The sequence below is a fragment of the Odocoileus virginianus genome, chromosome 23 (genome assembly GCF_023699985.2).
Source record: "Odocoileus virginianus isolate 20LAN1187 ecotype Illinois chromosome 23, Ovbor_1.2, whole genome shotgun sequence".
Taxonomy (NCBI): Eukaryota; Metazoa; Chordata; class Mammalia; order Artiodactyla; family Cervidae; genus Odocoileus; species Odocoileus virginianus.
Genome location: NC_069696.1, coordinates 44,338,035 through 44,363,590, shown reverse-complemented (window position 1 = coordinate 44,363,590; position 25,556 = coordinate 44,338,035). Strand labels below are relative to the sequence as shown.

General features: G+C 47.5%; 1 protein-coding gene across 2 annotated transcripts in view; it reads right to left on the bottom strand.

Annotated features, from left to right (window-relative positions):
• The window catches only part of NUAK1 (NUAK family kinase 1), a 74,247-nt gene that overhangs the window by 37,850 nt on the left and 10,841 nt on the right, over positions 1–25,556 (bottom strand). The window contains exon 2 of one of the 2 annotated variants that reach the window (XM_020883170.2): positions 3,904–4,024. The exons of the other annotated variant lie outside the window; for it this stretch is intronic. Within the exon in view, the coding sequence (XP_020738829.2) occupies positions 3,904–4,024 (121 nt within the window). The remainder of the gene's footprint in view (positions 1–3,903; positions 4,025–25,556) is intronic. 2 annotated transcript variants of the gene reach the window in all.

Here is a 25,556-nt window from a genome sequence, read left to right as displayed (position 1 = left end):
TGGACTTTCAGCCTCCAAATCCAAAATAAACTTCTATTGTTTAAGCCACCCAGTCTGCGGTAGCAGCCCCGGCAAGCCAACACACCCAGCAAGTCATGAATCTGCCTCAGTTTCCACAACCACAACATGGGAACACCTGGGCTGATCACCTCCTGGGTAGGCTGCAGGGATCAAAAGAGAGTAGGCATGGGAGAGCTCTGTGAACAAGGCAGAATTCTACAGATAACATCAGGATGTCTAACCTCACTCTGGGCGCTGAGTTCTCGGGTCCTGGACAGGGGACAGATAGTCACAAGACCTGGAGACTCTGGGGTCACAGGCGGGGGGTCACAGCTGGAACCACACTTTGGGGATCACCTGTTCCTAACCCCTTGGGGAGGGAGGGGAGCTGCCCTCCTCCACAGTTATTTAGTGGATGTGGGAGAAAAAGGACTTGTGTGGGAGAAAGGAAAGAACAGAACAGAAACTGGAGATCTCCAAGAAATTAAAAGAAAAAAAAAAAAGCATATTTAAATTCCTGGGAGTTCTCTGGATTCAAACAGTACCTTTTATTTGTAAGGTACACTGCTGGTCACAAAACTCTTAAAGACAACATAGTTCTTTTTAACCTATCTGAGGTCAGGAAGGGCTTCCCCAGTGGTTCAGACAGTATAGAATCAGCCTGCAATGTGGGAGACCTGGGTTCAATGCCTGGGCTGGGCAGATCTGGAGAAGAGAACGGCGATCCACTCCAGAATTCTGGCCTGGAGAATTCCATGGACTGTATAGTCCATCCATCTCAGAGTCTGATGAAAGCTATGCATTCACCCCCTACCTAGAGAAAAATAACTATGAACTTAACACATAAAACATTATATACCAACATGGTCCCATCCTGCAATAATGAAAATGCTCTATATCTATGCTGTCCAATATGGCAGCCACGAACCACAAGTGGCTGCTGAGACACTTGAAATGTGGCTAATGTGACAGACCAACAGTATATTTTATTTATTCCAATTAAGTTTAATTTAAATATCCATCTAGGACTAGTGACTTCTGTTTTAGACAATACAGTTATATACTTTTCCAGAGGATTTACAGACCCCTGCTATGCACCCCTGAAACACCCTTGTCAATAGACCCCACATTAAGAACCACTTGGGATGAAGCTGACACATACTTCACATCAATGACCTTTTGGAACCTACCTTGTATATGTATCATCTTATTTAATCCTGCTGCCAAACGCTAGGAGAGGAGTAGAATGGCTATCCCCATTTTATAGGTACAACCACTGAGGCACTGAAAAGCCCACCATCCTGCCCAGAGTCTCATGCTGAGTGTGAGAATTCAAACTCTTCCTTGACTCCCTAGACCAGTTCAAAGGGTTTTAGAAACTGAAGCCCTAGCTCTCGCCTGAGGCCTTGGTAGAAATTATTTCTAGTCACCCAGAGAACTTTAATTCATGCAGATACCCATCTTTAAAGTTACAAGCAAAGGCTTCTCTCCTGGAAGCCACCAGCAAGGGCTGAACTAAGGCCATTTTGACCTTGATAATAGTATACAATTCCACTGAGGTTCATCTCTGGCCTTCCTTTGGGAAGCGGATAGACTCCTGTTTCCCATTCAGCCTGAAGAATTCCCAAGGCCAAGGAGGGCATGATGCTAATGAAGAAGTAGGCTTCTTGGTGCCAGATTTCTGTGACCACAAACTGTCTCCCAAATAAAGAACTGGAAACTTCACACTGGATCAAAACTCTGCCTTCCCGGCAAAGAAGCCTTCAGCTCGAGGCCAAGAAATCTCAAACACAGAAGTACGCACAGAGCACGTGACCCACACTGGTCCATGCCATGCACAGTGGCCTTCAGGTTTCCATGTTTCCATGGCAACTGGGCCACAATGGGCAAAAACACTCCACATTTAATAAAACTCACTTTCATCCTGAATTTTCTATCAAGACTCACTTCTCACTTCTGGAAATTCCCCTCAATTACCAGGCATATTCAGATTTGTTTCTATCAGCCTGGAATTCTCCTTTTATCAACTCTTCCTCGGGCTTCCCTGGTGGGCAGTGATAAAGAATCTGCCTGCTAATGCAGGAGACGAAAGAGATGTGGATTTGATCCCTGGGTCAGGAAGATCCCCTGGAGTAGGAAATGGGAACCCACTCTAGTTCTTGCCTGGAGAATGCCATGGACAAAGGAGTCTGGTGGACTACAGTCCACGGGGTCGCAGAGTTGGACACGACTGAGCACACACAGGCATGCAATTCTTCCTCAAGAAAAAACTCCCTTCAAGGCCCAGCCTGGATGCCATATATTTCCATGAAAACTTCTAAGCTTAGGCATCCATGGTCCCAGAATATATTATTTACATATCTACAGCAGGCCTAGGACTCTTACATTTCTAACAAACCCAATTTATGCTGATACTACTGGTCCAGGGGCTGAAATCAGAGACTCACTGCAAGAGATGTTTGTGGAATGAATAAATGACTGAATAAATATAAATTTCCCCTAAAACCTTATCCCCAAGGGCCCCAAAAAATGAGCTTTAGAGAAATCAAGATAAAAGATATTACCAGCACTTACTTCTAGATGAGGAGCAAAAATAGAAATAGCAGGGGGCAAAAAAAAGAAAAGCAAAAATCAAAAGAGAACCAGAAAAAGGAAAATTTGAAATATCAGAAAAACTTTAGGGTTACCATCTGGTTTCCTCTTAGCCCTTACTGTATAAATTATGATGAACAAATAAGACATTAAAAATAGGTTTATTTTTCTGAATCATGTATTAAAAATATTCTGTAGAACTGTTTTGACTCAGTAAGTCCAAGACTAGAACTATTTCATAAGAAAATAATCAGAAATGAATGTAAAAATGGTCTACAAGGAAAGCCATTAAAAGCCCTGTTTATTATAAGCAGAAATGTGAAACAATTTATATATTTGACAAAAGGAGATAGAGCCAATAAATTATGGTATGCCCATAAATGGAATACTATAAAGCCTTTTTAAAATGTCCTTATAGGGGAATATTTATTCACATAAGAAGAGATGTATGATATAAAAAATGAAAAACAATAAAGCTAAAACCCAGTATAAACAATATGATCTCATTTTGGATAAAAAACACATACAGATACAGAGAAGTAGATACGAATCTAAATATGGATGCAGAGCTATTTATCAAACTAATAATTATGTTAATTTTAACAGTTATATTTTGATCATTTTTGCAATAAACACATGTTGCTTTTACAATTTTTTAAAGGATATTTTTTAAATGTGAGAAGTTTATTTCTTCCTGTGAAGGACCACAGAAGTGAAGCCCGAGCACATATATAAGCTTTTTCCGTCCCCATTTTTCACCAAACACCAACAACATAAATTCTATTTGTAAAATATCTGTCACACCAACTGATCCCTCTTCTTTCTTGGTATTTCTTGGACCTGTTGAAAATTCCTAACCCAAAAAGGCTAACTTTCAATAACTAATGACACCACCCCCAAAAAGGCTAACTTTCAATAACTAATGACACCACCCCTGAAGCATCAGCTTTGGGGAATGACATTTACAACAGATTCACCATTATTTGGCCACCCAGAAAACTGCCATTTTCCAGAAACCATGAGTGTCTCACATACTGGCTGTCAATAAGGTGGGTTGCTTAGCAACTGCCAAGAAACGGGGAAGATGGAAGAAGGCACCAGCCAGAGCTATTTTATGACCAAAGTACACTGTGCTACATGTGTCTGGTTGCATTCAAGGTAACCAAATAAGAGATAACACCCGGCTATTTTTGCATCATGAGGAAAAATACTTGGCTCCTGCCCAGAAGGGCAATTACCTAAAAATCTTGGCAGGCCCCATGGTATGAGAAATGGTAACTGATACGGGGGTGAAAAAAAAAAATCACTGACCTTCATAAATACTGATGATATGAGGATGGTTGAGGGATGACATGATCTCAATCTCTCGTCTGATGTGAACCATGTCTTGTTCATCCTTAATTTTGTCCTTACGAATGGATTTTATAGCCACCTATAAAGTCAGGAAATGAAATGTTACTCCGAGAACTAAACAGATGCAAATCAGCCATTGGGAGAGTTTGGAAAATAAATACAGATGTTACTTGTTGGCAGAACTGACAATAACCAAAACTTCGAAATACCCCCTATCATGTCTTTCATTTATAGCAAAAACACCCTTCTCCAGACAACAGAAAACATCAGATTTTAACAGCCTCAGTTTGGGATGGTGTTTTTCCCCCCTCCCCCCATAAAGCAAAGGGCTCCTTCAATGGGGCCAGGTTCATTTACTCTAGGAATCCTGATCCTTTTTGAAAAAAAAGAAAAAAGGAGAGCTTGGTGTACAGGAGGTCGGTGACTAACACCAAGAGATGAAATTAGCATCAATCGGCCCCACCGTGCAGCTGCCACAGTGATGGACAGAAAAGGCCTTATTGCATGGCCTGTCTGGAGGCCAGTTCTGATTAAAGCTTAGATTTTAAGACTTTTAGCCTATACTGTGCTAATGCAATTGCTCAGAAGCCAAATCCTCCCTACATCCTTCCTCTCACTAAGGCACCTTTGATAGCACGTGATATGACCAAAAGGCTCTGCTAAAGAAAAAAAAATCAGAGTAAATCCAAGAAAACAAAGCTAGACTCCCTGCCTGGGCCCAGTTGATCCCAAAGCTCTGTGCCAATGTCGTCTGCAAATCCAAACTGTAGAGACTTCCCAGCGCCACGACACAGAGCACTTACTCAAAAGAAACACAGAAATAAAAAAAATTTTTTTAATTTTTTTTAATTAAATAACAATGGGAATCTCATAGGGAAAAACTGTTTGCCAACGGATTCATCTCTGCTCATAAACAAGTTGGTTGGTAATTTCATCTGCCCTGGCTCTAAGGCGGGCAAAAACTACTTTGTTGGGGGTGGGGGGCGGGTTATCCATGGGTAAGAAGGAAAGCTCGCCAAGGGTTTTGCTGCCAGCTCTGAAAGCCTGCTTAGTTCCCTCCAAACTAGTCCTCTTGTGACCTCAGCCCTCAACTTAGCACTCTTTCTTGGAGGAAGGGAAGTAAAACCACCTCTTGGATTGCAAAGGCACAAAGCATTCTGGAGAAAAAGGCCTTGTTAGCAGCCGCCCAGGGTCACACCCTGACTGTATCTCAGGGGCAGTCTCCGCAGGAATGCACTCATAGCTCTAGGAACATCTGCAACTTCCAACTTGCAGCAGATACCCAGGCAGCCCTAGACACGGAGATGTTTCCATAAAATACAACCAGTCCAAGAGAACTAGGAAACTCATTATTCTTGACTTTGCTATGTGTTGGTTAGATCAACCAGCAGGTCCCTGGATTTCTCTTTTGCAGAACTTTCCCCAGTTGTCATTAAATCCATATTGGTGTCATTACTACACTAGTGGGGATCTTATTCACTGCTTTAGCTCCAGAGCTTAACAACAGGCCGGGCGCATGGCAGGCCTGAGGAAACACTGAGCATGGGCAGGAAGGGAGAGGGAAGGAAAGGGAGAAGGAGGGAAGGACAGTGGAGAATGGGGAGGCTGACGCTACTGGGTGGCCGAGAAGCCAGACCAGGGAAGTGACAGTTGAACTGAAGCACAAAAGGAGGGACCATTCCAGTCGAACGTCACCACCAAAGACAGGAACGTTAGGTTGATGGCTTAGGATTTCTTTGCATCCTATCTACATGGGCAATCGAGGAATGGGGAAAGCAGAGGAGAAATACATGATGCCCTGCTATAAATCCAGGGGCAGGCAGCATCTGCCCTACACTGTGGGTGGACCACATGGCTGGAGAAAGAGGCTGCACAAAGATGAATGAGCTTCCAGCTTCAAGGCTCCCTTTCACCAGGGTGTCAGGCCCCCCAGCTCACCCAGGCCCTCACCTCAGCCCCATTCAGGACACAGCAAGAAAAGCCTGCCTTTGCTTACGTCAAATGTAAAGACATGACTGGAAGGCTTTATTGTATCTGAGCGGGGCCTGCAATGCTGGGAGCCTGCTCTGGAGGAAGCCGACAGTGAACACACGCAGGCCAGGGAGGATGTGGGTGGCTCTTGGACCAACTCCTGCATTCCTTTATGAACTAAAGATGGGCTGAGGGGAGAAACCACCCCTGTGATTATGGAGCAGACTGAACTTGGCCTTGAGGAGGCCCTATTGTCAAATGACAATAGAAATAAATTCTTTCACCATTCAGGGTCAGGCAAGGGTAGTGGCATTCTCGGGGGTAAGAAAATAATCCCACCTGTCAATCTCCCCAACAGTGCAGCGAAAGGCTGACGGGCCCACGGCATATTTGCCAGGCGGATGCTTCCAGCCCAGTGTGGAAAGGAAAGTGTCCGCATTCTAAGCAAAGCCCACTCCAGCACTGAGCAAACTAAAAGGGCTCCATAAACGTTAACAGCCGTGGTGGCTGTCTGTCTACAAAAGCTTCCCTCATCCAACAATGAATCTTCTATTGAAAGTGTAAAAGAGGGCTCATCCTGCCCCTATGTCAAAGGCATAGTGGGAGACAAATGCTAGAAATCACTTAGAACTGTGCAACTGTCAAGGACAGAGGGAAGACATACAGTTCAACTCCCAAGAGTGATGACTCACCCAAGGTCACAGATCCAATTACTGGCCAACCATGAGAGCAACAAGGATAAGAATAATAGCAGGCATTCAAGAGGCACTTAATATACGGTACAGACATCAGCCCGTGGTTCTTCACATCCTTATCGTTCAGGCTTCAGCTCCACGGTCCCTTAGGGAGACCTTCCCTGACCCTCCAGCCGCTTAGGCCACTCGTCCCCTGCCCTCCCACTCCCTTCCCGCACAATCTGAAATTGGCCTGCTGCATCTTCAGCCGGAAGCCAAATCCAGCTACCAAGATGTTTCCAGAGGAAACCCAGAGAGCTCAGAACGGTTGTCACGTTTTTGAAGAGCTGTTTAAAGAGGAGGATGGGCTCATAAACGCCGCTCCTGTAACGTGGCGTGGCGCCTCCTCTGCGGAGTGGGAGGATATGAACGGGGGCAGCACAGTCACAGCAGTCTGGCAGGATGGGTGAAGGACACGGCTTCGAGCTGGGGCTGAGCCACGTGCCAGTTGTGTGACCTGCCGCAGGGGGCACAGCCTGTTGGTGCTCCTGTTTCTTCATCTGTCAGGCAGGAAAACACAGCACCTGTCTCACAGGTCCTTATGAAGATTAAATAAATGGCTCAGAACACGCCTGGCCCAGGACAAGTGCTCAGTGAATGTTTAAGGCAGAGAGATCGCCCCATAAATAGAGCCTTCCTTCCTTACCCTCCACGCTGGGAACACACTTCATTCCTCATGCTTCCTCATGGGGCAGCAGGAGAAGGTCTAGGGAATGGGCACCCCCTTTTGTTCTCACAGGGTGTTAAGGGAACGAGAATTTCTCTCCTGGGTCTTTAAATTGTACCCTCAGCAGAAACGTCCAGAAGCTCAGAGCAGCTGGGCTCACAGGAGCATCATGGCTCCTGAGTGTGAGACCAGACAGGAGGAGGATCAACTGGAATCCAAAACACAGCCTCAGAGCTGATTTCCCTTTCTTCTTCCAGTGGCGACCAGGTGAACACGGGAATCAATGTTCCCGCTTGGAGACGAAAGCCTGACTCGTGGCATCCACTTGCGCCTTTCTGGATTTTGACTGTTCGTGGACTTAATCCTTTTGAGGGCCCGCCTGGGACCGAGCACAGTGCTGAGATGTCGTGATGCAACGTAATTCTGCCCCAGCCCTTGGCGGGCGGGGGATGAGGGGACAAGGGCAACAAGCAAAAATCACACAAGTATCTACATGATTACCCTCATGGCCAAAGGCTACCAAAGAGACCCACAGATACACGATGTTATGGAGCAAACCTCCTCTCCAGTTTTCCTCAACCTTCACCCATATCTCCCAGGCGGCTCAAACGGTAAAGAATCCTCCTGCAATGCGGGAGATGCAGGTTTGATCCCTGGGCCATGAAGATCCCCTAGAGTAGGAAATGGCATCTCACTCCAGTACTCTTGCCTAGAGAACCCCATGGACAGAGAGAGGAGCCTGATGGACTATAGTCCATGGGTCACAAACAGTCGGACACAACTGAGCAACTCACCCACACACACATGTCTACAAAGAAACAGAAGCAAAGGGCCCAGCAGGAAAAGACTACCAAACGTCTGAAATCATAAACCCTCCCAAAAAAGGTTCAGTTTGTCCCTGCAGGAGTTGGACAGATTTCACTGAAGCTGGGGACCCAGGTGTTTGAGCCCAACACACAGCCCGGCCCCTTTCCTAAGTGTTCCCAAGTCTAGACAGCACCATGTGCCTTATAAAATGGTCTGCTTTTAAATAAGGCCAGCCTATCGTTTAATGATTAAACCTTATGGCTGTGGACCTGCGAATTCTGCCCCACGGTGCCTGCCTGTTTAAGAGGCAAACAGCCCAGCCAATTTTGACCCCGTGTTTCATGTAACAGCCTTCTCTTCTGCAGGGTTCGTTTTTTCTCTGTTGAATAATCACCCAAAACACCTGCTCCGCAGCCGCTTTTCCACAGTGAATGTTAAGAGCTCAGGGACGTAGGCAGGACTACGCGGAGCAAAGCAGTATGATGAAAGCTCAGGCTTCTGCTGACCGGGTGACCTCAGGGGAACTCAAACCTCACAGACCTCAGTCTCCTCATCTGTAAAATGGAGTCAGCAAGTCCTAACTCTCGGGGCTGTTGTAAGGAAGGGAAGTAATGTAAGTAAAGTGACTGGTACTCGGGAGTTCATTCAACGGCACTGACTATAACAAGGTCAGGACGATACAGTGATACAGCGTCTTGGGCCACATTTAAAGGCATAACAAGCCCACAGGATATCATCATACAGACTTCCCCCCATGCCGATTCCTCCCACATACATCCTCCCCTTCCCCACATTTGTACTGAGGCAAGAATAGGTGAAAATTATATCCACCCTGCCCGCCTACAAGGAGCAGGGCAGCCAGCCATCTTCCTGGCCCGCTTCAAAATGGGGAAATCCCAGGCAGACTGCATATTTGAGCCTCTAACCAAGAGAATCACTGCCCTGCTCTCTCCACAGCCTCCTCCCATGATGCTCATTGATTGACACATGTCAGTCTGAAGAGAGGGTTCTAGAACGGTGTTTGTGCAAGGGGTCCTGGGTTTCACGTCAAAAATGAAGATTTTGAATCCAAAGGTCTAAGATGGAGCCTGGGATTCTGGATTTCTAGCAAGCTCCCAGGTAATGAGCCAGTGATGTCAGCCCAGGGACCACATTTTGAGGAGCAAGATCTTAACGCTTTGTCTTGAGCCTTAACATTACCAACTTTCTTAAAAAAGTAGCAATATTCCTAATAACAACAACAGCTAATATTTATAATGTGTTAACCAGATGCCAATGGATCATATCTCATTTAATCCTAACTAAAATCCTAATCCCCACTATACAAAGCCACCAAGTCACCGAGAAGATAAATATTGCCCAAAATTCCACAGCCTGTAAAAGACAAAGATAAGATTTGAACCCAGGCTGGCTGAGCCCAGAAGCTGCTGATTCTTGAGGTTATGGATAAAGTTGGGGTGGACAGCAAACACGGCAGGTGAGAGAATTTCTTCAAGGATCCCAAAGAATCTCCAAAGCCCAGTGTGATGAGCATCCTCCAAGCAGATGAAGTTTTTGTACGGGGTCCCATGTGAAGTCCCAGGGAGGCAGGACTGGAGGACCAAGCAGCAGGGAAGAAATGGGGCCATAAATATGGCATTAGTCACACTTAGTGAGAACAAGTTTGAGTCCTGCTCCAGCAATGGGAGCTGGCCGCTTCCTTGCCATTCATACATATGATCTCACACCCGGCCACATTCCACGGGAGCTGCAGGGCACTGCGTCAGAGGTAGCTTGGGGGATCTTTTCTTACCAAGGGGCCCAGAGGCCACTAGCAGTGGGAATGGTTAGCCAAGTCAAGTTGGAAGCCAGCAGAGATGGGGGTTCCTGCCCTGGTCTGGTTGATGGTCAGAGTTCAAGGCCAGGCACCACTCCTCATGGGACCCATGGGTCCAAAGTTCCCCATTTTCACCAAAGAGCTCCCATTCAGAAAGGCTATGCCCAGCCATGACCATGATGATGCCAGCCAGGAAGCCACCTTCGAGCCAAAGCCCCTGATTCATTAAATGACCCCCAGCATTTTGTGAGGAGTCCGGCCAACTCAAGACAACACTCACTCCTGCAAGTTACCGTGATGCAACCAGCCCCGCAGGGACCCAAGCCAGCTCTGCCGCAGGGCCTGTGGGCCTCTTCCTCTCTGGCCTGTTGATTCATGTTGATACATGGATGTTTTTTCAGACAGAAGCAGGTTAGAAGCCAAGAATTGTATCAACAGGCTCCGAGGAGAGGCACCCTGATGCCAGGGAGCACGGCATGTGTAAGAAAGAGCTTTTTCTTCAAAGAAAAGCATCCTATCATTTGCCGCCACCAGCCCTTTAATCGTGCAAGAGGTTCTGAAAATATAACCCTAAGTAAATCAGCTCTCAATCTTCAATTTATCAAAATTCCCCATAAAAGATGCTGTTTCCTCAGATGACACTGATTTTTTTTTTTCTCCTGCCATGAAAAATGTGTTCTATCTCTAGAACTAAAATGGCAAACCAGACTTTGATTTGACCAAGCCAGGGCCCGCCTAAGAGGACCTCAGAGGGCCCGGGGACATGTCTATCTACTTGTATACATCCCTGGTTCCGTGCCCGCCCCCTCAAGGGTTGAGCCGAGCATGTCATCATTACACGTGGCGATGCTGCAAGGGGAGTGGAATTAATGACTAAGAAACGGAGGGCAGATTTACACTCCCTGTATGGCACTGAGGTTTGTAAACAGGAGACAGTGGCCAGGGCTGACCAGATAGAAACCAAAAGAGCCACCGATGGAAAGCTAGTGTCAGCAGCGATGCCAAAGGGAGCCATGAGCCCGCCCCCAGGGCACAGTTAGATTCCAGGGGACTGCATTTTACCAAAGGCTGGTCGGCATACCACCTGCATCAGATCCCCTGGTGGGGAGGAAAGGGGATGCTGATTGTTCAAATGCAAACTCCAGGGCCCGCCCCAGACCTACTAAATTCAAGCATGAGGGCAAGCTGTAGGCACCCAGGTGATCCTGTAACAGTGATGTCTGAGACCCACCACCTTAAACCTCAATCAATGTGGCTAGAAGGGCACTCATCCCCTAACTATGCAGGGGACTTCCCTGGTAGTCCAGTGGTTAAGACTCCACCCTCCCAAAGCAGGGAGCACGGGTTTGATCTCTGGTCAGGGAACTACAGGGCTTCCCAGGTGGTGCAGTGGTAAAGAATCTAGCTGCAATCAGGAGATGCAAGAGACATAGGTGTGATCCCTGGGTCAGGAAGATCCCCTGGAGTAGGAAATGGCAACCCGCTCCAGTATTCTTGCCTGGATAATCCCATAGACAGAGGAGCCTGAAGGGCTATGGTCTACAGGGTCACAAAGAGTCGGACACAACCAACCACATACACACAGAGAACTAAAATAAAAACGGTACACCCAAAAATAAAAAATAAATACATAAAATGAATTAGATACAGCTTGAGTAAAAAAAAAAAAAAAAAAAAAAAAAAAATATATATATATATATATATATATACCCTGCAGCCAAAAAGCTAGATAATTTAAAAAGCTAGATAATTTAAAAAGCTAGATAATTCAGGGAAATTCATGAACTGCCTATCTATAAAGAAAGGAATTTAAAGCAAGTTACTTCCTTGAGGAGACTCAGTGACCTGATTGAATTTGCCCCTGGGAAAAGGAAGGTCTGTTCCCAGAAGACATCTGGGTCATCTGGACATCTGGGGCCCGTCCTAACCCAAGGCGGGCCTGTGGATACCCGGAGGCCACGGACGCTGGCTGTTCAGGGGTTACTTACGGCTCTGCAGGCCCCCTGCAGCCCCCACGCCGGGTCACAGTGAATGTGTCCCAAGGAAGAAAGAGCAAATGAGCTCTGGGGCCCCACCCCCAGTCCGGCCTGCTCTGTGGGAGAGGGTCTGGCTGGGGCTGTGAGCAGCCCCCTCTTACTGGGATCCACTGGAAATCTCTAAGAAACAACCCCAGGGCTCCTTGCAGGAAAGGGCTTCTGGTAGCAGAAGAGATGCCACAAAGGCAACACCAGCGTCACAAAAAGACTGAAAATGCGAGGCTGGGACCACAGGGTTTATCTGGGGACTCACACATTCCTGAAAGTGAGATGCCACAGCAACTCAGAAAGAAAATACAACAGCAACTTGGAAATCTAAAGGGCAGCAGCTCTTGCTCCAGGTTTCAATCGTTCTGGGGAGAGGACAGATCAGACCAGAGGGCTGAGGTTACTTCTAAGTTGGACAGCCTCAAGCAGTAGCATCTGATCACTCTGACACTGTTTACACCATGGCTTGAATAAGCTTAGGGTTGTGCAACTCTGATTCATCCAGCTCCAAGCCCAGCAGAGCCCCAGCCAGCAGCCCTGCTAAGAAAGCCAGCCTCAGCCCCTCGGCCCTGTCATCAGTCACAGGAACGTGGCCCGGGAGCCCCCCTTCACAGGGAGGTCCTCGGGCCAGCATGTCACAGCCTCAGTTACCTCACCTGTAAGCGGGCTGACAGAGCACCACCCCCACAAGGTGGCCGCATGGATCGTATCAGATCAGATCTTGCACATGATGAAGGGTGAGAAGGCGGAGCCGGTATCATTACTGACAGCAGATGTCTGAGCTGCAAGGACCCCAGAATGTTCTATGCCAACCCCCTTGTTTTACAGATGAGGAAACTGAGTTCCAGGGAAGTTAAAGTACAGATCCAAGTTCACAAAGTTAAGAGCAGCACTGGGACAGCAACAAGGGTCCTCAGTTCCTCCCTAGTCTGGGACATAACACACCTGGGGTGAGCATTCCTAAACAAATTCCAAACCACAGCTAGCTTCAAAACTGAAACTGCCACCCCCAAAATGTCATATATTAATGCATACACATGGCATCTAGAAAAAACTATACTGATGAACCTATCTGCAGGGCAGGCACAGAGACACAGACAAGAGAACAGACCTGAGGACACACCAGGGAAAGGAGCGGGTGGGACTAGTTGGGAGAGCAGCATTGAAACGTATATCACCACATGTAAAGCAGACAGCTGGGGGAAGCTGCTGTGTAAGCTAGGGAGCTCAATACAGTGCTCTGTGACAACCCACGGGGCGGGGTGGGATGCGGGGTGGGGAGGAGGTTTAAGAAGGAGGCGACCTATGTATAAATATGGCTGATTCATGTTCTATGGCAGAAACCAACACGACATTGTAAATCAATTATCCTCCAATTAAAAACAAATTTTTTAAAAGGGGTTTAAATTAACATTTACATGTGAAGCAGGCCCCAGCACAACAAAGTTCCTATGATTAATAAATAGAGACGGGGTGGGGGGGCTGGAGGGGGGCAGGGACAGCCACTCGTAAGCGTGCTAGCAAAGTAGGATCCGCTGAAGAGCGCGACACATGATTTCATTCCATTTGGTGCCAGGGAGCTGTCCTCACACAGACATGCTGGGGACGCTGTTTTCAGTCCAACTCGGTCCAAACCTGGTTCCAATTCCTGAAGCCTGATTTGATATCACACATGAGTAGGCATACCTGGGAGGTTCTTATCCCATTTTTTCTTAATTCACTGAAAACACTTCTTTTAAGTGTTAACTTCAGACTCCCACTGGATCACTGACCTCGGGAACCAATGAAAAAGGGACACAAAAGACCTAAGAAACAACATTAGTTTTCCAAAGGGAGAGGAAATCAGCTACTTGAGTTTGGCTGATCCAGGTGAACAGAAGAAAGAAAAGAAATTCTTAATGTCTTAAGATGGTAGGATACACATAACACACACACACAAATGAAAGGGCAAGGCTTTAAGTTTTACATTTTTTCTATGGGTGATTTTACAGACAAGTGAAAGAAGGGAGTCTTCAGAAGTTATTTTTATCCTGACTCAATCCCCCTTAGTCTGAAAAGGGACATATAGCAATTAGGGTGCACAGACAGAACAGTCAGGAAGGAACAAGAGGACGGGCTGCAGTCGGTCCCCCCGAGGCCTCATTCATCATCTCCTCAGAAGCAGCAGCTTCCTTTTGAGGAAGCTCTCAGTGGCTCTCAGTGTCCATTAGCCAGAGAGTTCACAGGCTGGTCCCTACTCCACAGCCCCCCGCACACACCCCCACCATCTATCTGGATGCTTGTCAGCTCCCTAATTACCGCCCCACCATCCTTCCAGGAATGCTGTCGCAGCGGCACCTCCGGCTACAAACACACAGACCCCACCCAGCACTGACAGCCCGACTCTCAAGGAGCAAGCTCAGCCCCCTTGTGCCCGACACCACATCAGGCCGGGTGCCTCCGAGACCCTCAGTCAACACCCATCACTCAACTCCCACCCCTGGGGACACTGGGGCAGGGTCTGTTGGTCTTCCCAGGGACTCAGGGAGCAGCCTGGGTGTGTCCATGCCCCTGGACATTTGTGCTTGTCATTTCCTCTGCCCAGATCCCTCCATGCCCTACTGTCTGCAACTAACTTCTCCAGCTGACCACCTCCTCCACATCCACCCCCTGCGATGAGCCCCCACGACACATACACAGGTCCCCTTTCATAACCTCACTCACCATTACTTGTAGGTTTCACTCACACAGAGACCATGTCTCTTTTATTCACTGCAATGTCTCCAGTGCCTAGCAGGTGACTGGTGTTTTGTATATGCCAAAGAGCTGTGGCTGAAATGACCCCCCCCCCCCCATATCAAAAAGACCTTTTATAAAACTCTAAAACAATAACAGGGCATCTTATTCCACCCAACCTAGCCCCCAGCTCCCTGTCACTGACTCCTCTCTGAACTTGCTGAACTCTCAAGTGTCAAATCCCTACTTATCCCCAAATTATTGGGCCTGAACTTCCTCGTCTTGAAAATGGAGTGGTAATAGTGCCCACTCCAGAAGGGCTGGAAGAGAATTCACGACAACAGCTAATGGTAATCATACTAATCACCAGTGATCGAGCCCTTATTGTGTGCCAAGCATTGGCACCACTCTGTTAAACCTCTCCACCGCTCGCTCACTCATTAAATTCTCACTAAAACATTATTTCTGCTTGCTCGATGAATTTAAACTGAGTCTGAGGGAGGTGAACAACTTGCCCTAGGGCACACAGCTAATGAATAGGATAGCTGGGTCTCACTAAACCCAAAGACCACATTCCGAAATTCGGTGCCAACATGGACAAAGCAAGGAGCACAGGGCCTGGCATTTAGTGCACGTTTAGAGGAAAAAAAGAAAAAAAGAGCTGAATCAGAGTCTCTGGAGATGCAGGCAGAGGCTTTATCCTCTGAGCCACCAGGGAAGTCCCTCTGGAGATGCAGGTCCCACCAAAGCCAAACTGCACTGCCTTGTCCCCACCTAAGTCTTTTTTTTTTTTTAATCATTTCATCTTCAAAAACACAACCGCTGCTGTTCCTTGCTGCTCTCTGTGGGATCAGTCAACATAGCTGAGCAAAAGGCAGAATCAGACAGCAGGGTCTGGGAAGTGCATCCCTAAAATGATGTAACAACGAGTCAATTCTCCAGCACGCAATTCTGGGAAATCTGCTCTGGATAAGGCACTGATCAAGGTCCAGCAGATCATGGACCTACCCTTCCAGTTGCTTGTAATTCCCCGGAGAGGGCAAAGAACAGGTGGGCTCCATCCTGCCCTGCACCTGTTCATCCTTCTACTAGTAGGAGCACCCTGACTTTGCACTGGGGATCACCCCTACCCCACTGGATACAGTTTTATAGAGACTACCAGAAGAGATGCTTCATGTTCCCTGTGCCAATGAGTAGACATGTGACCCAGGGTTTGGCCAAGGAGATGCTCTTTCTAGGACTCTGAGTCCCTGGCGAAGGGTTCTTTTGTGAGGTAACAGGCAGAAACTGATGTCTGTGTGCAAAGGCAGGGCCTCCAGAGAAGTCCTTCCCTGCCTCACTTCCCATCTCCACCCCCGAGTCTCACTCTTGCTCCTAAACACGGAAATGAGTCCCACTATGCTCACAGTATGAATTTTCCCATCCCCAACAAAGAGACCCTCCCCTGTCCCCTTACACGCACTCTTGTCGTGAGCCTTACCCTCCATTACCTCCAGTGTAAGATGGACCTCTGACCACTTCACTTGACTGGTACTAGTCAAAACATCATCATCAGGACCCAGGAAGGTTAATTTTTACAACAATTTCCTCTCGCGTCCCAATAAAGCCAGAGTCAATTATTATGGAGTTTTGCCCTTTTTCTTCTGGCTGACTTGGGGTCCAGTCAGGTCATTTTGATCGATTTTGCAAAAGAGGTACAGGAAGTCCAACTATATTCTCTGCCAAATGACATTCACCCCTATAAAATACGTGTGTATGTGCTCAGTCGTGTCCAAGTCTTTGCCACCCCATGGACTGTAGCCCACCAGGCTCCTCTGTCCATGGAATTTTCCAGGCAAGAGTACTGGAGTGGGTTGCCATTTCCTACTCTAGGGGATCTTCCCAATCTAGGGATCAAACCCGAGTCTCCTGCATTGGCAGGGGATTCCTTACCACTGCGTCACCTGGGAAGCCCCTATAAAATATTTACCAGTTGTTACAAACTGAACTGTGCTCCTCTCCCCCCAGCATTCTTGCCAGGATAATCCAATGGACAGAGGAGGCTGGCGGGCTACACAATCCATGGGGTCACAAAACGTCAGACGTGACTTAGCGACTAAACAACAACTACCATGTATACAACGTCATCCACTTCATTTTGCTCTCTCTACAACCCATAAGGCAGGCTACTTATTTTGCAGAAGGAAACTAATACTGGGGAAAGGAGTGCCCTGAGTCCCTGCAGGTCATCAATGCAACATCCCAAGTTCAACCGAGGTACCTGAATTGTGCACCCAATACTACTTGGGACACACCTGTTTGTGTCATCAAATAGAACCACAGGGAAAAGAAGAAACACCCCAAGTCCTGGCACTGCGATGCTTCCTTCTTCTGTCACTTAAACCTTGGGGGAAAACTAGCTCAGATATAGAACTATTCCCCGTGGGCAATCTGGCCGGAGAGCTAATCAGAGCAATTTGAGTACACAGCTAAACGAGGACACCGCTTCCTGGACCAAGCCTTGCCTTTATGGCAACACTTCATAAGAACCATTCCCTTACAACAAAACTGTCAAATCCAGCAACCGCAGGCCAGAAACATCCCAGCTGAAGCCCGCCAAGCTGCTTTCTGATGTACTGTACACACAAATACCAATATTCCCCAGATGTTCTCCATGTAAAACATTTGGTTTGAGACACAGCCCTCCTTGCCCCAAAACTCTTACATTTGTTTAATGGACTCATACAATTCAGCTAAAATATCCTGGAGCCGACATCTGAGGCCAGCCGGGCTCTGATGCAAGCGCCCCATCTGCAGAAAACACGAACAAGTAAATAAGACCGTCCTCCCCGAGATTTATGCGCCCTGCATCTCTAAGCAGGTCATAAAATGTAAGCTATGTACAGAGACTGATGCAAGTTGCTTTCAAGTGTGTTTCTGCATCCATCTCAGTATTAATCTAAGACTGATGTTCAAAAAGACAGCAGGTCTGGCATGCTGAAGAGGAGGCTGCATCCTGCTTCTCTTTTTTTAATTGATTTTATTTATTTATTTTTGGCTGTGCTGGGTCTTCGTGGCCACGCCAGCTTTAGTTGCGGCAAACCCAGGCTACTCTAGTTGCAATACGCAGGCTTCTCATTGCAGTGGCTTCCCTTCTGCCAGAGCACGGGTTCTAGGGCACGCAAGCTTCAGCAGTTGTGGTTCCCCAGCTCTATAGCACAGGCTCAATAGCTGTGACGTGCACACTTAGTTGCTCCGCAGCATGTGGGATCCTCCCAGGCCAGGAATCGAATCTGTCTCCTGCATTGGCAGGCGGATTCTTTATCACTGAGCCACCAGGAAAGCCCTGCATCCTGCTTTCTACTCCTTCAGAAGTTAAAAAATCTGTCACTTGAGCAACCTAGGTGAATGAGGTGAAGGTAGGTTTTCTCCTGGTTTTAGTTTTCCAAATACTCCAAAGTCATTTATCCCTTAACCGACAATCTGGAACACAGGCAAAATGTGAACAAAATGGAAAATGCAGTGGACCCTGAATCAAGAGAACTAGCTCACCCACATACTAAACTGAGTGAGTCTAGCTGGCCCAAGTCCCCCCAAAATGGCTCATTCCATTGCATGAGAAAACATGCAATGTTTTCTAGAAAACTTTTCTAGATTCATTGTCATGATTCTAGACTCTAGGTTCTTTTCTAGATTCATTTCTAGATTTGTGGCCCTCTGAAGATTGTATGAGGAAGGGAAATAAATTCTTAGAAAAGCCACCCCAAGAAATGGCCTAGAATCTATCCACTGAGCCCCGAATACGGTCACCCAATGTCTTCCGCTAACACAGTTCTAACAAGCTTGTCATGGCCAATCTGTAAGGAAGTGGGAACATGACACTAGTAAGCCACTCCAGACAGCCTCACTGATGGATCAAGGCAGGACAACTGGCTTTACCTTTCATCGTTAACTTTTCTGTGCCTTGTGAGTTTTCAGTTACCGATCATGCATTATGTTTGCTAGAGGTGACAGAAAAATGCTATCATGTAAATGGGTCACAAAAAGTCATGAAAGCTAATGAAGGAGCAGATTGAGAAACTATGAATAGCAGGCATGGGAATGCCAAAATACGGCACTGAGAACAGTCTAGAAGTTCCCCCAAAGACATCAAGAAGAGGTTTAACTACCTTCAAGGTACTTTATTTTAAGAAGGAAGGAAGTGTACATCTTGAGAAATCTTGAGAAAGAATTCCATAAGAAACAGCTACAATTTTTTTGAAAGACTGGCTTGTACAACTCCATTGAAACATGGAGTTTCAATTACCTGAAAAAATATATATGGAGCTCTCTATTATAACTTTTTAGTATTTCCACTTGACCAATGCATCAGACTAATGAGAATTCTCCACTTTCTTGATTGGGACTCATGGCAGGTGAATCCTAGGGACTGCTGGGCTGCTTTCTGCTTTTCCCGCCCTCCTCTGCTCAATCAGCCAACGACCGACCACCATCCCAGCCAAGCCAACTGCCCCAATAGGCAGCTTCTATAGTCCATGGGACACCTCATCCTCCCAGTGTGTGCAAGTGAAGAATGAAAGTCACTCAGTCGTGTCCAACTCTTTGTGACCCTATGGGCTGCAGCCCGCCAGACTCCTCTGTCCATGGGATTCTCCAGGCCAGAATACTGGTGCGGGTAGCCATTCCATTCTCCAGGGGGTCTTCCCAACTTAGGGACTGAACCCAGGTCTCCTGCACTGCAAGTGGATTCTCTACCATCTGAACCACCAGGGATGCCCAAGAATACTGGAGTGGGAAGCCTAACCCTTCTCTAGCAGATCTTCCCGACCTAGGAATCTAACTGGGGTCTCCTACATGCAGGTAGATTCTTTACCAACTGAGCTACCAGGGAAGCCCCCTCTCCTCATCCTCCAAAAAACACCAGCAAACCAGGCTACAACTGTAACTTCCTGCACTCAAGGATAAAGATCCCCAGATTAGAAGTGTTTACGCTCATCATTGCCAAGAAAAGGCAAAATGCAATGAGACCATGTATAAAAAATGCCCAATACTGTCCAACATACAGTACGTGCTACAAAACCGCTTTTTAAATTATTATTATTATTAACAAATAGGCCATATGAAGAAATGTGTGTAAGTAAAAATCCTGCAGCGAAACCTTCCAAATATGAGGTTGAGAGGACGGTGTCAGAGGGCGAAGGGAGACGGGGGTTGGGAGACAAGGAACAGCTGTAGCCTCTTTTGAAAGGGGACATTTCGGGTCACCCCAGTAAAAGAAGTCCCTCCAAATGTACTTCTGTAGCACTCAGGGAATCGATTTTGCAGGATGGAATTATTTCCCTGAAATAAACAGATGCACAAAGGTTGCTGCGATTGAAGCCTAAAAAGAAAACAAACCAGCTGCCGATTTACGGGCAGCCTCTGATGCAATGGAGCAAAAGGTCCCCGGCTCAGGTCCAGTAGGATGGCTGAGGCCACGCCAGCCCTCCCTGGAGGAAGGGGGCCACACAGGGGCGGGGTCTTGCCTTGCTGCAGGCAAGGTCCCAGGGTGACCAGGCACGGGGGAGACACCTTCAGGACTGCAGACCCTAGGGCCCCTGTCGTCAGCAGGCTCCACCAGGGACTCAGCTATGCACTGAGGCATCTGTTCAAAAATGGTGCTGCCTGGGCCCCATCCTCAGAGAGCTTCTATAAAAGGGCCCCAGGCTATTCTAATGCTCGGTGGGACAGAGAACCCACAGTGTAGAGGGAAGAGCCCATAATAGGGTCAGATGTGCCTGAGTCTTCAACTCAGGTGCTACCCTGCTTCCTTGAACAGATGAGTTACCCTTTCTGAGGATCAACTTCTCTAACAGAAAGTAAGGATAATGGTCACTTCACGACAGAGTCGCTGTGAAATGGAATGATGCACGGAAACACTTATGGAGGGTGATTATCCTACCAACCTCACTTTATTCTCCTTCTTTCAAGGTTCTCCCAAGAGGGTCAGGAGTTTTGGCATCTCTCAACTCTAAGCGGTTGCCTGCCTTGCTAGGTAGGGGGAAAGGGCACATTGTCCCTTATGTTGAATCCCACCCCCCATCACACACACAAAATACTCACACTCAGAACCCCTACCCGGTGATATAGGCTTATGTGCTAAGTCACTCCAGTTGTGTCTGACTCTTTGCGACCCTATGAACTATAGCCTGCCAGGTTCCTCTGTCCAAGGGATTCTTCAGGCAAAGAATACTCAAGTGGGCTGCCACGCCCTCCTCTAGGGAATCTTCCTGACCCAGGGATCAAACCCGCATCTCCCGTGGGCTCCTGCATTGCAGGTGGATTCTTTACTGCTGAGCCGCTGGGGAAGCCCCGAAATAGGCATATTCTACAGCAAAACTGTGTAAAGAATGGAGTCACAAGCAGCAAAATGAGGGAACACCTAGTTTGTAAGATTTGCTTTGGTCTTCCTGTCCAGAGGACAATCTAACCAGGGGCAACACTTTCTTGGGAGGTCCCTGCCCCTGCCTCTGTCTCCTCTATGAGCTGCAAGCCTCTGTCACCTGCCAGCACCACACAGAGATGGGGCATCTTAAGCCCAAGCGAACGTCTGAACAAATGACGCTCCCTAAAGCCAGGGACGGGCATTCGTAGAGCCACAGAGTTCCTAAGGCCCACACGTTAGGTCCCTAAACAGGCAATTCATAAATATAGCTGAACTTTGATTCTGAGCAACTGGCAAAAAAGGATGTCAAGGCACATTTGACTTTTGGGGAGCAGCTGCTCAAGGCCCAGTGACTGAGAACAGCAGCTTCGCAGCACTTCAGGGTTGGAATTCCACCTACAAGTAGTGTAAACGTGGGTCAATGACTTCATTTTCTGTGCCTCAGTTTATCCATTGTAAAATGGAGATGATAATGCTGGGCATCTCCTAGGGGGACATTGAATTAAGTCAGTGATTCAGTGAGCTGCCTGACTCAACTCCTGCTATGTAATTGTTTACTCTTATTATTATTCCTCCATGGGATAACAACAGACAAAGAGATCTCAAACTATGGCTCCAATATAAAGGTCTGGTGCCTTAGGGGGGCTCCAGTTATCACAAAAGGTGTGGAGTGAAGAAAGTGGGGTGATATATCCTCAGATGAATGCTTCCCACTGCTGTGTTTCTCAAGGATACACCATGGACCAACCCCATCACATTTCCTTATGGTATTTGGTTAAATTGCTGAAGACTCCCAGGTCTCCCTAAGTGCCCCCACCCTGCTGGACCAAGCTCTCTGGGGTGGGTGCAAAGGATGGTGCATTTTAACAGGCACACCCAGAGACTCCCATGTCCCTGCAAATCCAAGAGCCCTTACACTGGCTAAGCTCCTTAACTAGAGAGTCATGTCCATTTGCTCACCATCACAGCCTTTGAGGCTTACACATAGCATGCCTGACATATAGTACGTGCTGGACAGGTATCAGGTGAATCCATTCAAGTGCTCCAACTCTGTAAGTAGTCAGTCAATTGTTCTGAAGGTCTGCTATATGGCTGCCGCTGCTGCTAAGTCGCTTTAGTCGTGGCCGACTCTGTGTGACCCCATAGATGGCAGCCCACCAGGCTCCACCACCCCTGGGATTCTCCAGGCAAGGACACTGGAGTGGGTTGCCATTTTCTTCTCCAATGCATGAAAGTGAAAAGTGAAAGTGAAGTCGCTCAGTTGTGTCCACCTCTTCATGACCCCATGGACTGCAGCCCACCAGGCTCCTCTGTCCAAGGGATTTTCCAGTCAAGAGTACTGGAGTGGGTTGCCATTGCCTTCTCCACTGCTAAATGGAAGGTACATGCAAAGCGATGCTAAATCAGACAAACAACTTCATTCATTTACTCAAAATCTTCACCATGCTTACTATATACTAGGCAACCGTACTAAACCCTGGAAATGCAGAAAAGATAATGAATGAGGCTGCTTAGAGGTAATTACAGATGGTGACAAGAGCTATGAATGGAGCTAATAAACAAGGAAGCGGATGGAACGTGTCCCTGCTGTCATTACACTCAGCCTCTAGAGCAGCACCATCCTTTAGAACTTTCTATGATGATGGAAATAATCCTCCCCGCACTGTCCGATGGTTGCCACTAGCCCCGTAGGGTTATCCAGCACTTAACATGTGGCTTAAGGAACTTAAGGTTTTAATTTTATTTCATTGTAATGAATGTTAATTTTAATAGGCACATGTGTCCACAAGAGACAGTGCAGGTCTGGAGGAGGAAAGAGATTAGCAAACGGGAAATTATAACACAAGGCACTCAGTGCTATGGCGGCGGGGGGAGGCAGTGGGTCAAGCACCATGTGTTATCAAATGCCTCTCACCCAATTACCAGATGCTCTAACATTCTCTGGCTCTGGGAATCGAAAGAACAAGGTCAGGTACAAGGCATTGTACTTGGGCTGGAATTTTTATAGGCCATGATCAGTTGGAAGTGGTATGCAGCCCAGTCAAGCCCCAGAGACCGTGGTTCAAGAACACACCATCATCCACCAAGCCTGCCCACAGCTGCCAAAGAGATCTCTTTCGTCCCCGTCATTCCACTGACGGTCATTTTGTCCTTGGCTACAACGTCCCACTGGGCCCTGCGTTGATTTTACGAGATTTCTTCGCTTCGAGCATAAGTATGAATACAAGCCTCCTAAATTCCACCGGAAAATTGGTGGCTAATCCAAACATTTCATAAAATTAGAACTCATTGTGGGACTGAAAGGAATTCAGACTGTGCCGCCACCAGAGAAATGCAAAATATTTGTTATAATTTCTTCCTTCATAAGCTGTTTCAAGCAGCAAGAGCTCTTTGGGCTTGAAGTTAAAGGAGGCAGTGGGGCGGGGAGGGGAGGAATGGGAGAGTTTTTGTTTTGTTTTCTTTGTGGTTTGCAAAAAGCATCACCAGATGATGAAAATCGAGGAATCCTGCCTGCCTCCCTAATCCCTTGACTAGCAGGGATAATAAACTGTCCCCATCTCGGTTGCATCTTGGCTTTATAAAGAGGGTGTTTTTCCTGGAAAATGGTACTTTTGCTCCTTAATTTTCTTCTTGGGCTTCAGTGACAGAATTTTTGATATCCTGAGGTTTCATCAGCAAGAAAGATACCTGCAATCATTCATTCAGGCGTGCATGCAGGCAGGTCAACAATACGGATTTGCCAGGCACTGTGCGAGGCACTTGGGCTACACCAGGAAACAAAATTGGTGAAAATCCGAGCCCTGGGAGAGCCCGCCTTCCGGGGAAAGAGGACCAACAACAGAGGATTCAGTGATTCCCACTTTGAAGCAATTTGGAGACCAGACCTGAAGACTCACCAACTGCAGAATCTGGATGGGGCTGGAGTGGAAGTCCAGATCAATCCTAGAACTCTCATCTCACAGAGAAAGTAGCTGAAGAAGTATAGAAGGGACATCATTCTCCCAAGGTCACGGGGTTCACTTGGTGGCAATGGGGGAACCAGCCCGCAAGCGTCCTGACCACACCCCCAGACTCCTGACATGCCACAGCCATTCAGCAAACACGGACCGCCTTCTTCCCGTGAACCAGACACGGGCACCAGGAGTAAGACACGGGGCAGCCGGCTTCACAGAAACAAGTTCCCCCAGCTGCTATTTCCACAAGCCTGGAGACAACAGTGAGTCTGGCTGGGTTCAGTGGGACTCCACCCCCGGCCCCCAAGTGTGTGTGAAGAACCAAACAGGAAGCTGCAGAAGATTCCAAGGATTCACACCCGTGCAAGGCCATGGAGCCCAGAGATTACCACCTTGAGCCTGAAGTCAGACAGCCCAGCCCTAGATCCCAGCTCTGTGACTCTGCGAAAGTCATGTGACTTCTCTAAGCCTTTCCTTCCCGGTCTGCAAAATGAACGTACTAATAATGCAGGTTCAAAGGAGAGAAGGCCCCTAGAGTGGTTAGAACAGTGCCTGGCACGCATGCACCATTCAATGCGTGTTTCCTGCTATTATAATCATTAGGGAAAGGATCATCCTTCCACTCTGGACCTTCCTACACATTCAAGAAGGTGGCTACGAATCAGTGAAGATTTCCACTTCATCCCTCCCCTCTCCAGGATTGATACCACCAGCTGCCAGAATGCCCATTCACACACTGGTTCCCTCCCACAGCATTCCATTTGATTCTGCCTGGGAGGCAGAAGTCAATTAACTGTGAGGAAGACGCAAAGCGAGGTTCTCCTGAGCGGGTGCATCACAATCCTGCCTTTCCATTCAAACACATCCATGTGCTGGGCTCTGAGCTCACTGGGTCAACCCAACTGTCAGTCTCTCCCTCCCAGGGCTTCTGCTAGTTGGAGAAAGATTCACTTTCTAATCTACCCAGAACTAGACAAGCTGGAATGTTACATCAAGGACTGCTGAGAGCTTCTCAAAGTTTGCTGGCATTTCTTCTAATTGATAACAAGAAAGTCAAGGTTGTATAATGAAAGTATCCAATACAAAGAGATGAAATTCTAAGAGATGAGAGAAAGGGAAAAAAAACACACAACAGGGAATGGGTCTCCTTCAACAGACGGGCAGGAGGGGTAAGTGTACACCACAAAGGCTGGGAGGCTGGGGATGTAGAAATGACAAAGGGTAGTTGCATGTTCTAGAACCCAGAGCTGATTGAGTTCCTCTGGGGCAGAGGCTGTCCCCTGTCCCCTTGCCCCGGCCTCCCCAGTGCCTACAGAGCCTGGCACAGAACAAGAGCTCAGCCAAAATGTGCAGAAATATGTTTAAACGTGCGACCTGGGAAAGGCAGAAGGAAAACTGACAACTGTTTCTACTTCTTGGAAGCCATCTAGGGTCATAGCCAAGAGCTCAGACAGACGTGAGTTTCATTCCAGCCATCATCCCCAGGTTGTCACAGACAGTGTATCCCTGGGGGCTTCAGT